General features: G+C 50.3%; 1 protein-coding gene across 2 annotated transcripts in view; it reads right to left on the reverse strand.

The window, feature by feature from the left end:
• MYO1A (myosin IA) overlaps positions 1–15,350 on the reverse strand; it is a 331,231-nt gene that overhangs the window by 56,087 nt on the left and 259,794 nt on the right. For both annotated transcript variants that reach the window (XM_069653548.1, XM_069653550.1), the window contains exons 20-24: positions 13,547–13,696; positions 13,183–13,251; positions 11,087–11,173; positions 9,966–10,040; positions 331–465 (exon numbers count right to left, since the gene is read on the reverse strand). In XM_069653548.1, coding sequence (XP_069509649.1) covers positions 331–465; positions 9,966–10,040; positions 11,087–11,173; positions 13,183–13,251; positions 13,547–13,696 — 516 coding nt within the window. The remainder of the gene's footprint in view (positions 1–330; positions 466–9,965; positions 10,041–11,086; positions 11,174–13,182; positions 13,252–13,546; positions 13,697–15,350) is intronic.

A 15,350-nucleotide genomic window follows, 5' to 3' on the forward strand; every position in this document is an offset into this window, starting at 1 on the left:
GCTCAAACATGTCTTCTCTGCACTGAGCCAGGCTCCCCGGGGGTCTTGCTATAAAATAAGACAGACGCTCTGTGGAGGACCCTAGATGGGTGCACACCCGATAAAATCCAAAAGATGTGCCTGGCACAGGACACGTCTCGGCACAACGAAGCCCAAACGACAACCCAACCTACCACCGGTCTACTCACAACAATCCAAGCGGCTCCCGGCACCCAGCCCCAAACCAGCGCATGGAATCATGGGTATGCTGTGGTGAGCAACACCTACACATCAAACCACACACACTCACACACACACCACAGCCTGTGAAAAAGCAAAAGGAGCCCTTACCTTCCACAGCTTGAATATGTTCTCCAGCTCCTGGTTGGCGGAGCCCAGGAACTGATAACGGGGCGGAGACCAGGTGCTGTTTGTAGGCGACATTGGCGGGAGCTTGCTTTTCATCCCCAGGAAGTACATTTGTAACTAAGGGAATACGTGGAAAGAGTCGTACACACATATCAGTTTGCGGATCCTTGTTGTATTCTCTACCTGACATCATCCATCAAAGATGTACATGTTGAGATCCCTGACCTTATAGTGGCATCGCGCAGGAAATGACGCCACGTCCTGCAGTGGTGGGGCGCGTCTACAGACAGGCCACTTGTCAATGCCTGTGGCTGGTATACGTCTCTGCTGTACCGCTATTCCAATGGGTCCCCTCGTTATAAACAGATCATTCGGCCCATAGTGGGTGGAATGTTTCAACAAAAAGTCACCCCCACTCCTTTGGGAGGTTCTGCGCGGAAAAGGACCATTACCACCCGGTAATGCCCTTGAAATGCTGCATTAGTACTTCATTTCAGACCTCTGATGTGCTGCAATGGCACGGCCAGCACCCTAAGTTCTAACATTACATGTGGCAGGCGTGTGAAGTAAAGGCGTCTCAGGACCCAGTGGCCATCCTGCATATCACAGTGCGCAGGGCCCAGTGCACATCCTGCAAATCACAGTGCCAGGACCCAGTGCACATGCATATTACAGTGCACCGGACCCAGGACCCGGTGCACATCCTGCATATCACAGTGCCAGGACCCAGTGCATATGCATATCACAGTGCGCAGGACCCAGGACCCAGCGCACATCCTGCATATCACAGTGCCCAGGACCCAGTGCACATCCTGCATATCACAGTGCCAGGACCCAGTGCACATGCATATCACAGTGCGCCGGACCCAGGACCCGGTGCACATCCTGCATATCACAGTGCCAGGAGCCAGTGCACATGCATATCACAGTGCGCAGGACCCAAGACCCAGTGCACATCCTGCATATCACAGTGCCAGGACCCAGTGCACATGCATATCACAGTGCGCCGGACCCAGGACCCGGTGCACATCCTGCATATCACAGTGCCAGGAGCCAGTGCACATGCATATCACAGTGCGCAGGACCCAGGACCCGGCGCACATCCTGCATATCACAGTGCCAGGACACAGTGCACATGCATATCACAGTGCGCAGGACCCAAGACCCAGTGCACATCCTGCATATCACAGTGCCAGGACCCAGTGTACATGCATATCACAGTGCGCCGGTCCCAGGACCCGGTGCACATCGTGCGCCGGACCCAGGACCCGGTGCACATCCTGCATATCACAGTGCCAGGACCCAGTGTACATGCATATCACAGTGCGCCGGTCCCAGGACCCGGTGCACATCGTGCGCCGGACCCAGGACCCGGTGCACATCCTGCATATCACAGTGCGCAGGACCCAGTGCACATGCATATTACAGTGCACCGGACCCAGGACCCGGTGCACATCCTGCATATCACAGTGCCAGGACCCAGTGCATATGCATATCACAGTGCGCAGGACCCAGGACCCAGCGCACATCCTGCATATCACAGTGCCCAGGACCCAGTGCACATCCTGCATATCACAGTGCCAGGACCCAGTGCACATGCATATCACAGTGCGCCGGACCCAGGACCCGGTGCACATCCTGCATATCACAGTGCCAGGAGCCAGTGCACATGCATATCACAGTGCGCAGGACCCAAGACCCAGTGCACATCCTGCATATCACAGTGCCAGGACCCAGTGCACATGCATATCACAGTGCGCCGGACCCAGGACCCGGTGCACATCCTGCATATCACAGTGCCAGGAGCCAGTGCACATGCATATCACAGTGCGCAGGACCCAGGACCCGGCGCACATCCTGCATATCACAGTGCCAGGACACAGTGCACATGCATATCACAGTGCGCAGGACCCAAGACCCAGTGCACATCCTGCATATCACAGTGCCAGGACCCAGTGTACATGCATATCACAGTGCGCCGGTCCCAGGACCCGGTGCACATCGTGCGCCGGACCCAGGACCCGGTGCACATCCTGCATATCACAGTGCCAGGACCCAGTGTACATGCATATCACAGTGCGCCGGTCCCAGGACCCGGTGCACATCGTGCGCCGGACCCAGGACCCGGTGCACATCCTGCATATCACAGTGCGCAGGACCCAGTGCACATGCTGCATATCACAGTACCAGGACCCAGTGCACATACATATCAAAGTGCGCAGGACCCAGAACCTAGTACACATCCTGCATATCACAGTGTCGGGACCCAATGCACATGCATGTCACAGTGCGCAGGACCCAGGACCCATCCTGCATATCACAGTGCACAGGGCCCAGGACACATTCTGCATACCACGGTGCGCAGGGCCTGTCTGCTGGAGCCGGCGGGGTTGGGGTTGCAATCCCACGGCTACCCTGTTGGCCTCTGGTAGAGGGGCATTCTCTGTGCTTTAAGTGGGACGGGGGGGGGGTGACGGGGGTGGGCCCCCGGCAGTCTCCAAAAAGTGAGGCTGAGCCCCACCATTTGGGGCTGCCGGCCTTGATGACGGCGGGCTCATCTCCCGTCGGGGCTGTGGCAGTGGCTGTGGCAGTGGCGGGACAATGACCCGCCGTCATCAAGGCCAGCAGCTGTGACTGACAGAAGTGCAGGGCAGTCACTGCTTCGCTCAAACGAGTTTGCACGAAGCTGGGGCTGGTTGGCACTTGTGTTAGTCACAGCTCAGCGTCTCCATCTACCATTAACACCCATTTGTCTCCACTCCCTGTTGTGCCATTTACAGTGTAGGGCTGACAGTAACAGGCACAACTGGAGTGGAGACGAAAGGGTGTTAATGTTTGACCCATTAACCCCATGACAGGACTCAAAAGGTGCCCAGCCTTCTATGCCACAGCTTGGTTGGGACAGACACCAGGGGAAGCGGGACAACCAGGGGGCGGCAGCATTCGGCAGGAGGCGGACACAACACGGGGGGGGGGGGGGGGTGGAGAGGGGCAGAGACAGATGTCAGAATAAGTACAGGCGGGAGGAACAGGTGAGGGATGTGGGGAGGTGGAGGCCTTATGAGGGGAGGGAGGGAAGGAAGGAAGGCAGGAAGGAAGGAAGGAAGGAAGGAAGGAAGGAAGGAAGGAAGGAAGGAAGGAAGGAAGGAAGGAAGGAAGGAAGGAAGGAAGGAAGGAAGGAAGGAAGGAAGGAAGGAAGGAAGGAAGGAAGGAAGGAAGGAAGGAAGGAAGGAAGGAAGGAAGGAAGGAAGGAAGGAAGGAAGGAAGGAAGGAAGGAAGGAAGGAAGGAAGGAAGGAAGGAAGGAAGGAAGGAAGGAAGGAAGGAAGGAAGGAAGGAAGGAAGGAAGGAAGGAAGGAAGGAAGGAAGGAAGGAAGGAAGGAAGGAAGGAAGGAAGGAAGGAAGGAAGGAAGGACCGTCCGTTAAAACCGTCTCATTTCTTACACAACGCCCCCTGCGAGCAGGCATCGCGGCCTTCACTCCAGAGGACACCCCAGTGCATTTAAAGACAGAACCATTTGTAAATTTTTCTGTTTGCTTGTTGGGGTGGGGGATATGAGAGCCCCCGGTAGTGCGCTTTCGTAGCCAACATCTTCCACCTGTCACCCTCCCCTGTCGGCAGCACACCCACGTTCAGGCGCTGGGCTCTGCAACCATGCCCTGGCTGCATTGGGCAATGGCAGTGGTATGCAAACTTTTTTATGTCGAGCCACATGAGAAAAAAGTTGTTGGTAGGCCCCGCTCCCCGAATGCAAGGACTACTTGTATTTTATATTAAAAGCCGTCAACTTTCTCTCTTTTTAAAAAGCCTCACCCTCAACAGTGCAATGAAATGATTTGGCCAGGAACACGCGTTTTGGTTGTACCAGCAGTGTTGCAGTATGTGCTTAGTTGTGTAGACAAGACCACCCCTGTTCATTTTTACATGCTCTTCTTAAGGCCACGCCCTCAAATTATAGACCACGCCCATCCAGCAAGTCACGCCCCCAAATGAGACCCCCCCCCTCAATTTCTTACCCCACTTAAAGCACTGGGCATACTCCCTACAATTAGGCAAATACTTCCAACAAGAAAAACAGGTAATGTACAAGGTGCGCAGGTGGCGACCCCTAGTTACGGCCTGTGCAGATGTGTTGTGGTCCAGGGCATCAGCATAGAGGAGCTCTTCTATTGTGATATATGACCTGAAGATGTTCTATACTATATATATATATATTTAAATTGCTTTGGTGTATGTTGATTACGTGCCACAAATAAAGTATGTGTTGCAACAAAAATACATATGCCTTTAAAATTAAAAGATATGTGTACCTGCTCAAAAAAACTGTTTTATTTACTTCTAGAAAACTCCTTTTACTCTAAACTTCGAAAAAGTGGTGAGTAAAATACCTTGACCCCCAAAATCTTTTCTGGGGCCTCCCTGTCTACAGTCCTTTCGCAGTATGCCACTGCCGGAGTGGCTGTGTGTAGAGCCCGTTTCAATAGTTTGCTTCCGCTGATTTAGGGACAGGGGAAGGCAGTGATGTAACATCGTCACCTAGTGGCCATTCGAAATATGACGCTTTATATGCTATTTATGTTTTCAAATATTGCTGCATATATTTTACTATGTTTATGATTTCACATAATTTTTAGTTTCAATTTTTGTTCTGTAGAAAATGGGGCGGCAATGCGTGTTTTACACACTTGTGTATTTTTCTAGAGTGTGGAATGCATAAAAACACGAACATTCAACATGGCAATAGTGTTTTTAAAGTGTTTTTGTGATGTAGAAAGTGTGATTTGTATCAGGGAGCCCTGTAAAGGCCAGATGTGCCTTAGGGGGTACTTTTCATGTTCTATTATATCATGTTATGTTATGCAAATAAGCTTTCGCACTAAGCCCAACACCACCGTCATGCTCTACCAGCCCTGAGGATTGTCTGGAAAAAAAGCGCACGGTGCCCCTTCCTTGGTAACCAGGGCGTGGCCTGCTGGAGTAAAGGAAGATGAAAAGGTGAGACACAGATCAACAGTAAGAAATATACGAAGGTTGGGGGAGAGGGTTTCTGAGTGCGAGCCTGGGGGGGGCGTATTGCCCATCATTCCCAGTGCATAGGTTGGAATGCTGCGCATAAGGAAGGGAAACCCAGCATTGCGTGATAGCGAGCACTGTCCTGTACATTGGAAGCGGGCACTGGGATCAGTCCATGCGCGGCCATGTGATGGCCCTGAGATGCGCTCGTGCACGCGCTTGAAGTGTGCTTGATTGGTTGTTGCTTGTGGGCATTAACTAGCTTAAGAACCAATATAACCTGCAGTTTGTTTTGAAGGCTGCATTCTATGGCCACCGCGACATGCAGAGTGGCTGCAACCAACTTCCTGCGACCACTCAAGCTGATATTTGTACAAACAATGTCTTTATACTTGCATATACATCAAACCTTTTGAAGAGTGACACGGGTTGCAATGGCTTTATAGACCTCACCCTTGCGCTGTACTGGGAATAGTGGACCCAAATACCGTGCTCGTACCCAGTGGTGGAAATGGAAAAAATGTGGTGGGAGATCCCACAACACAAGGGCCACGGTGGGGGAGGGGTTTGTGGGGGGCGGTGCCCGAGGGGGCGTGGTCTACAGGGTTGGGGCTCGTAGTGGACATCCAGCAATGCTGGAATACGTAAAAAAAAAACTAAAGCGCCCGCAACGGCAGCATTGCCTTTTACCGCGGCTTTGGCACTGGTGTGTAATGCACAATGCTCGCTACATGTTACATGTGCAACTGAAAGGAATCAGTTGTACATGTAGCGAGCACTGTGCATTACACACCAGTGTAAAAAGGCAATGCTGCCGTCGCGTGCGCTTTTCTTTTTTTTTTTTACTATTACAGCGCGGTTCAAGGTCTTGGGTGGCTCACTCTGGCTGGATCCCGAGATCCGGCTACACATCTGGTGCCGGATCTTAGATCCGCCGAGAGCCAGCCCGATGACCAGCACTGCTCGTACCTTTAACTCGGTTATCTGTGCCCATAACTCCTGGTATGGCCCTGGGCGGAGGTCTACAAAGCTTAATTAGCACCTGGATTCCAGAACAGATCTCCTCCCAACCAATCAAAATTCTCATAATGCAGTTTCAAGTCTCTGGTATAGACCTCATCCCAAACATTTCTACTCGAGAAGTAGCCTGACAAGCGGAGCAGAACAAATTGGCTTTGGCTATGTAAAGGCAGAGGAGAGCATGTGCAGTCCAAATCCCTGGCCTAACAAACAGCAATGAAGCACCCAATGTGCACCATGTTAATACATTAACTTTATAAGTTACTTGTGTGTGTATATTTTTCCCCCCACAATAAAAACACTTTCCTTTTTAGTTGCACTTCTCCATTTGCTAATAGCCTTATAGACCTCAGTAGGTGGCATTATTGCTTCGGATAAGGACCCGTCCCCAATTTATAGCCCTCAGCTTTACCTCCAGCAATAACATGGGGTGGGGCATTATCCAAAGATAATGACCCCCTCAGCTTTGCCTCCAGCAATAACATGGGGTGGGGCATTATCCCACGATAATGACCCCCTTCCTTGCACAATAAGGCTTAATTTAAACGGGTTATAAATATTGCTTTACACCACCAGGACGTAATTGAATCACGGTAAGGAGGCAGACTAGAACATCATCTAAAAACCCCCACATTTGTGAGGCCTACTTGCGGCAGCGAAGCCCTGAATCTCATAGCGCGCCAGTCAGCCACGCAGGGCCTGCTCTCAAGCTCTGTGGTGTTCGCTGGCTGAGAACCCCATGCTGTCATAGAGTGCTCTGGAGGCCGCACCCCTTTTATGTGTCAAAATTGTGTGTGAAAGAGGGAGGGGGCTTAAGGAACCCCTGGGAATGCAGCCTTTTATATATCAATGCAAATTTATTCTTAAGCGTTTTAGGGGATGTACAACAGGAAAAAACTTCTCCGCAAGTGGCAGAGTCCCCAGGCCGAAAATCGGAAGTGGGAGGGTTCAAGAGCCACACAGACCATAAAACAGTGAGGTCTACGTGCTAACAATCATGAATGGAGGACTGCAGAACCCAGGGTCAGAATGGGGAGAACATGCACCGAGCAGATGATGAAAGGTAACTTGTTACGCTCAGCGTCCGCCGCTCACCCCCTCCTCACCGGATCTACTCTCTCCTTCTCTCCTCACATGACAGACCTTGCCAAGAAGGCCCACTACCAGCTGCACCTCCTCAGAGGTACTCTTCCCTTTCTCACTGTCCCCCAGAAGCTCACTGATTCTCTCTAGTCTGGACTACTGAAACAGCCTCTTTCTCAACCTGCCTTCTTCTACTCTCCGTCCTCTGCAACTCATCCAGAACAGGACTGCGAGACTTGTCCTTGGCCTCAAGCGTAGGGACCGTATCTCTCCATCCCTGAAATCTCTCCATTGGCTCCTGGTGGCTGCAAGGATCAAGTTCAAGACCCTTTGCATTGTCCACAAAGCTTTCTGGGGCTGGAGCACTCACCACATTTAACACTCTCTTCCAAAATACCTTCCTTCGAGAGTCCTTTGCTCAGCCACCTCTAACTCTCTGAGGGTCAGACGCTTCTCCAGGCAGAGAGTGGAGGGTAGGTCTCTCTCCTCTGCAGGTGCCTCCCTCTGGAATTGTCTTGCTGCCCCCCTTAAACGTGGGCTGGACCACCTGAAGTTCCGGAAGCAGCTCAAGACCTTCCTTTTCACCTCTGCTTTCTCTCTCTATCTCCCCTGCTGATCTACCTGTCTGCTGCTCTGACCAGCGGCCTGGTGAGCCTGAGAGTCACCCTGGACACCAGGCTCCTCCACGACCAGCTGCCCCTGCACTGCCTCCGTGCTTACCATGCACTTAGGACTGTAACTTTACCCCTACAGGCACCTGCCTCCTTGCACTTACCCTGAGCCGCGCTACGCTGGCTGCACGTACGCTGAGCAATGCTGCACTGATTGCACTTCCCCTTTCCCTCTCCCTGGCACTTCCCCTTTCCCTCTCCCTGGCACTTCCCCTTTCCCTCTCCCTCCCCCATGCACTCTGCGTTATCGCACATGCACAGTCTGAATGACACAAGGCCTAGAAAGATTGTTGTTTTGTCCTCCCTCTGTCTTCCCTCCCTTGTCTTGACGTGCCTAGAAACACTTGTGTACAGGCGCGTTATAAATGACTTATATCATATCATATCCCAAATCTATGTACACAGAGCTCTAAAGCATACAACTAAACAATGCACAATCATTCCATCTTCTTTCAGGAACCCACAAGATCCCAACTCCCGGCACCCTCTAAAACCCCCCAACCTCAAACCCTTTTGGTCTGGAGATGTGGAAATTAAGCAACCCCCCTTCCTCCAGCAACTGAACTCCAGTCAACCCACATAGGTCTGAGACTACAAAGGCTTGAACGGCGCCATACCTCCCCACTGCTCCCCTCTCCCAGCCTGCTAAAACATGCAGCGACTAATAGCAGTCCTAGGAGTGAAAAAATAGTAAAAACCAACTGAGGGGCCCAATCCCAAAAAGCAAAAATGACTATTTGGAGAAATGAATAAAGGGGCAAGTAAGGAAAGTGGCTGCCCTATCTGGCCCTGGAAGCCTCTCACCCTACACAGTACCGCTGTGTCACCACCAGATGGCGCGTGCATCACAGCCCAGCCATTCCCAATGCGACCTCCGCTCCTCCAAGTCACATAACTCCACTCCCCCTGGCTGCGATTAAATGCAACAGGCAAGCAGGGGTCTTTCCCGGTCTGGAAAAGATCCAGGGCTAAGCTAATGTCGGGACTATCGGGACTCAGGGCTAGCTACCCTTTTGGCTGTAGCCCCTCAGCTTCTAGCAGGGAATACAACCTGGGGCTAAAAAACCCTCAACACCCCCGCCCCCCCAACCCAGCAACGCCTCTGGGCAAGGGCTGACCGTTATAGGAAAGCAACCACAAGCTGACAGAACGTTTGTCAAGTTTTGGAAGTCAAAGGACACTGACGTCAAAGATTCTGCCAGTAGCAATGATCTGCCGAAGCCACTGATCTGAACATGTCCACTGAGCTGTGTGAGTGGAAGAGGGGAGATTCAAGCGGTTCGGTGTTCCCTATTTTTGGTTCTGAGTCTTTGCCTGTCTTCAGGGAGTCAAAGTAGCAGGGCCACCATGTATCTGTATGGCTAGTTCCAACCCTTCAATATGTCCATGTGGGTCTACGATAACTGCTGACCCTGGGCCGGTTAACATCACATTCTCAACTCTCAGGACCATGGGTGGTGCTTCTCCTGTTCCTGCTTGTTACAGCTCCCTTCTACCCTCCTAGCCTGCCCCAGCCCCCAAGGGCTCTGAGGGAGTCCACAGGCAGCGTGCAATGCTTTACAAATGGAATAAATAACTGATCATCATATGCAGCGCTCATATCATTCTTGCCAATGACAGAACTTCATTTTTAGTCTTTATCATTATTGTGTCACGCCAATTGATAATTTTCTGCCTACTCGCGATGCGTCACCTCGCTTTGCTTGTCAATTCAAGATGCTTTTCATAGTTGCGCAAAGTTTCATCCCTGGACACCGACATGTTGAGGTTCCGTATTCAAAGCATGTAATCATTTAATGCAGTGAAAAGGAGGATTGACCTATGAACTCACAATTCTCCTATAGATGAAGTTGGCCAGGGTTGCGGAGGCATTGGAGCGAAAGTACTTCCGATACTGCTTGCGCACCTGCAACGAGAGAGAGAACAGGTTAGGCGCCCCTGGTGTTCTGCGCGGCACGATCCTGCACTGCGCCATCCACACACCTGATGCACACATCCGTGATGAAGAGACCAGCCTTTCATGGCCTCCCTCAGTCTGCCCCATGCATCTCCCACCTCTACACCGCCCTAGTTGCGCCCTTTCTGCCTGTGGTTGCAGTGATGGGCAGATCCCCTGCCCGTCCAGCTTTCTCTAGACCAATCACCAGGAAGGCCTAATGACCAGGCCAGAGCGGAAAGGCCCTGATGATGCAAGAATTCTGCTGGCGGGCGCCCTCCTGGCCCACCCTACAATGATCACATAGATTCTCTGCGGTGAACACTCCTCAGTACAAAACAACGTTTCCATACCTTTCAAATGTACAATGGTGCATTTATTTCAAATGTCTTAAAAATTAAACATATAAAAGGCGAGTGCGTATCACACAAAGTATAGGATACACAGTTATAGCATATAACATAATTGGATGCTTCTTCGTTCACGCGGCAAGGTCCGTGCTCTAGAACTGAATCATTGCCGAGTCGCACCAACTCCTCCGTTCCTCTGCCATGCGCTCTATGAACTCGCTGCCTTTCACCCCTCACCCAGAGCACGCCTCGCTCATCCTGAATCGCCTCCGGCGTGAACTTACCTCGAAGCCCTTCCAGTAGGCCGCCATGGTAAGGGATTCTTGATCATCGATCTTGAGTTGCTTCATCTGCCCACCCCTCACCCCCAGCATGCCTGGCTCATCCTGAATCGCATCCAGAGTGAACTTACCTTGAAGCCCTTCCAGTAGGCCGCTATGGTAAGGGATGCTCGATGGTTGATCCTGAGTTGCTTCATCTCACCACCCCTCACATCAGCACACCTCGCTCCTTCTAAATTGCCTCCAGAGTGAACTTACCTTGAAGCCCTTCCAGTAGGCCGCTATGGTAAGGGATGCTCGATGGTTGATCCTGAGTTGCTTCATCTCACCACCCCTCACATCAGCACACCTCGCTCCTTTTAAATTGCCTCCAGAGTGAACTTACCTTGAAGCCCTTCCAGTAGGCCGCTATGGTAAGGGATGCTCGATCATCGATCTTGAGTTGCTTCATCTGCCGCAGGTATCGCCGCGCCTCAGAAAATAGGAAAAAAGAGGGTGACTTTTCTCCAATGACTTTCAGCCCCATAATTACAGGTGGTTTTGAGGGCAGATAGGCCAACATTTTGGCCACGTTTTAAAAATGTAATAGATAGTGCGTTTGTTCCTCGCCAAAATTACAGACAGACAAGTGACAACCTTGCCTTCGTTTGAAACCTCATTTACATATGGAATTGTGGGGCTTAACATGTTAATATTACACGCCAAAATATAGTTTCTTGTGTTCACATTTTATGTCCCTTAACATTGAAAAATTATTTTCGAGTGCAAAATTAGGATGTTTATTGAAAAAAGAAAACATCTAAAAACAAATACTGCCTTTTCAGCATAAGTAAATGGGAAATGTAAAGTTAAAAATAATATAATATAGTGTCTAAACAATTGAAATTTAAAAGTAAACATTTATGAAAACTACCAAGAGAGCAAAACTAAGATATTTATTTAAAAAAGTAACAAAATCATTTGGGATAATACATTAAACCCTTTAACAATAGACCACGTGGGAGGCTCTTTACCCCATCACTTCAGGCAGGGTTTCCCAACTCCCTAGAGAGCTACTGGGATGTAGGGCACTGAAGTGGAAAGTCACTTAGTTTTGTCAGTGGTTATTAGGGGGGCATTACGTGTCAGGGCCGTGATACAGAGGTCCACCTTGCCGCATCCCTAAAGGCGTACTATGGGAGAGGGGCCGCACCAAGCAGGGGATGGCAGGGAGCGCAGAAAACTCTGAACAAGGAAGGAACCTAACTTTTAAAAAAACAAGGGCCATGGGGGTATCCTTTTGGGAAAAAAGCAGAGGTCACAGTGGTAGACACCCCAGAAGTACGAAAAGAAGTGGCATCAATGGGGGCCACAGAGTTTGCCCCATGTGAGCGTGGACTTTGCACATACCAAGAGCAGCCCGGAAGAGTGACACCAGGAAACAAACACTAAACAAATGTCAAGCAGGGCTAGTGTGTGACAGAGATGACAGCAGATCAGAGGAAGCTGGCCCGGGAAGTTGTGTGTGTGTATGTGTGTGTACATGTGTGCGCACGCGCGCACACACGCACAAGGGAGGGGCGAGGGAGCGAAGGGGGCTGATGGAAAGGAAATCTTCCTAAAATATTCATAATCCCGCCCATTGAAGGCTGCAAAAAATTGGCCTAAAAAAGCGGTCTTTTTTTGGGTACGGCCAACGGGTGGGATTATGACATAGAACCATGAAAATCCCATTTGGGACCATGGGGTAAATCCCTTAAAATTAGATTCTCAATGTGAAGTGTGTGGTTACAAGGTGCATAAAGTGGTCCCTTTAAGGAAGGGCTCAGGGAACTGGCAATGGAAATAGGACACTGTCTTAATTGCTCGCCGATGTATTTTTTTATGATGCATTTCCCATATGATAGTGATTTTGTGATATAAATTGGTATATTACAGGATGTCATTTTAATCGTGGTTTTATTGTTATTAAAGTTTTATGGAAAACTTTAATGAAAACAAAAACTAAACTCCCTTTGGGATTGAGACTGCATGTGCAGAGACCAGTGTTTCAAGAAGGTCTTAACTTAATGAAAATAAGATATGTTCCCATGCATGCATTATTGATCAAATGTGATTGATGTTTTTATAAATGCAATGGAGATATCCGAAATAAAGAAATGTCGCAACAGATCATTTGCTTTCTTTTTGGAATGTAGTCAGGAGTTTTGCACATCACCAGGCCGCCCCGTCAGAAAGCCAGGCTGTGCAGATAGGAGGACAGAAAAGCGGTCACAAGAGAGGAGAGGTTGCGTCCCGCCGAAAGAGAGAGGAGTCCTCGGACCCGTGGCCTCCATCGCTAGCCTGGAGTCGGGTTCTCATACCAAGGCCAGTCACCACTATTTCCAGATTCCACGCGTACTGATCTCTCAAAACATGTCCCTTGAAACCCTCAGCTACGACTGCTGACTAACACTCACCCCCCCCCCCAAAAAACAGGGTGCACGTCCAGACAAGACTTACCTTCCACCCTCGGACATATGCCTGCACCAACAGCGTGGACGCCTTGATGTTCAGGTAGCGCTTTCTTTGCTGGGTAGGGAAATAATATTCTGGTCAAATTTACATGATCAGTATCTTTCCTTAACTTATTTCGAAATGTTATAACATGCTGAAAGGAGATGTGAAATCGAGGACCCTCAGATCTTATGAACAAGTGGACTGGCCTGCTGGGATACAGTGAGAGAACTTGGCAGGACATACTGGCCAGAGCCCCCGTACCCCTATGGGGATGTCTACATGTGACTCGGCTGTATCAATAACCACACGTGTAAGAACCAGCTTAAAGCAGCTGTGCTGCCTTGTAAAGGGTACACATTAGACGTACATGGTTTCCTCTGAACCAGGCAGACAGCACGATCTGGCTTTGGCGCATGCGCTGATATTCCTTCCGACATTTCCAGCCGAGATAGACCTTCTGGATCAGCAGGGCCAATTTGTGCATGCTCTGCTTACGGCGATCCTCCAGGTTGAAGAGCTGTGGAGGTAACACAGGAAGAGCTTGGCATTAGACAACAGATCAACAAAGGGCAGAAGAAACATCACGGTGGACACTGTTGGGGGTTAGAGGGGACCCTTTATGGCTCATAGGAGACATGCAAGGGGTCAGAAGGAGCTCCAGCGTAAAGATACAGAGAGCAAGAGGGGACATGATGAAGGGAGACCCACAGAAGCCTTTGAGGATATCAGTGAGGGTCAGATACGACATTACAAAGTGATAGAAAACACATCACCCAGTTACATAGAGGACATGACTGGGGGGAGATAAGGAGTCCCATTGAGAGACAAAGAGCCCACTCCTGAGGGTCAAGCGGGGGTCCCAGAGGCGATATCGCTAAAGGCTAGAGAAGCGATCAGGGCGAACAGAGACAAGGATGAGGAACTATTGCAAAAACACAGAGAGGACACGACTGGGGGTTAGGGTGGAGTTCACTGAGGTCTGAGGGGGACTTTCCAAGGAACAAAGAGGACACATAAAGCAGCATCAGAGAGCACACAACTAAAAGCAAGCTGGATCAGGACAAAGTGTGAGATTGCACACCTCCATAAACCAGCAGGGCCAACATGCATGCTGAGGCACCTGCCAATGTATAGCCCTGTGAGCAAAGTGGACCAGCCCCTAAGCAGCTCATTCTATAATATGTTCTAAGGGGTTGTTTATGAATGCGTGTGAATGTGAAAGCAAATACATTTGACTTATCACATTAGCACCCTGGGTAGAGGCGCTGGCCTATCAAGAGATTCAGCATGCGGCCTGTACTCTATGGCACAAGCACGCATTCTGAGCTGCCTGAGCAGCCAGCGCCCCCCATCCATTCCCTTCCCCACTCCCTCTTCACCATTTAGCACCTGTGTAGTTTCCTATCCTACATGGGTGCTAACAGTGTCTTTTTATTCCAAAAAGAAAAGTATCTTTGGTGTGCGGCTCTGCACTGTGCAGTGCTGCTTTCTTCGAAGTCTGTTTTCCATGCTGATGACGTCACAGTCATCAACATAAAAAAGGACTTCCCTGCCAGCAGTACTGCATTGCGTTGTGCCGCACCAAAGGTAATAATCTGTTTTTAAAAAATAAATAAGAAAAACTATTAGCACCCATGTAGGGAACTCCACGGGTGCTAATGGCGATATTAACATCGGCAGCCGGCTGACACTCGGTTAATATTGCCTCAGTAGACTGGGTAGCCCCCCCTGTGCCTCTGCCTACATGACATGGACATGAAGAAAGGACTTCTGGGGAAGTGAAGTCCTTTCTTTATTTCCACAGCATGGAAGTGGAGCTGCAGGGTAGCAAGGATGAGAGTGGGTGTCACAGGGCTGCCAGGTGAGAAAGGAGCAGTCAGCGAGGACGGACAGTACTGCTGCTACCAAAAGGTAAGTGAGACAGAGGGGTGGGGAAGCAGAGAGGGTGGAGGAGCAGGGAAAGTGGAGTGCCTGGTGCCTGGTAGAACATAGCAATCCTAACAGTTGTCAGTGTCCATGGCTTCCCTGATGAACATGGTCCAGATGCCCTGGATCCTGATTGGATGTCAGAAAGTTCTACACCGGGTGCTAATGAAAGTTATATTTCATTTGTGCTAGAATCCAAGCACAATTTTCTCTGTGACTGGGGGAGTCAATCCACATGAGAATTT

The sequence above is a fragment of the Ambystoma mexicanum genome, chromosome 3q, assembly GCF_040938575.1.
Source record: "Ambystoma mexicanum isolate Mex_15411 chromosome 3q, UKY_AmexF1_1, whole genome shotgun sequence".
Classification (NCBI taxonomy): Eukaryota; Metazoa; Chordata; class Amphibia; order Caudata; family Ambystomatidae; genus Ambystoma; species Ambystoma mexicanum.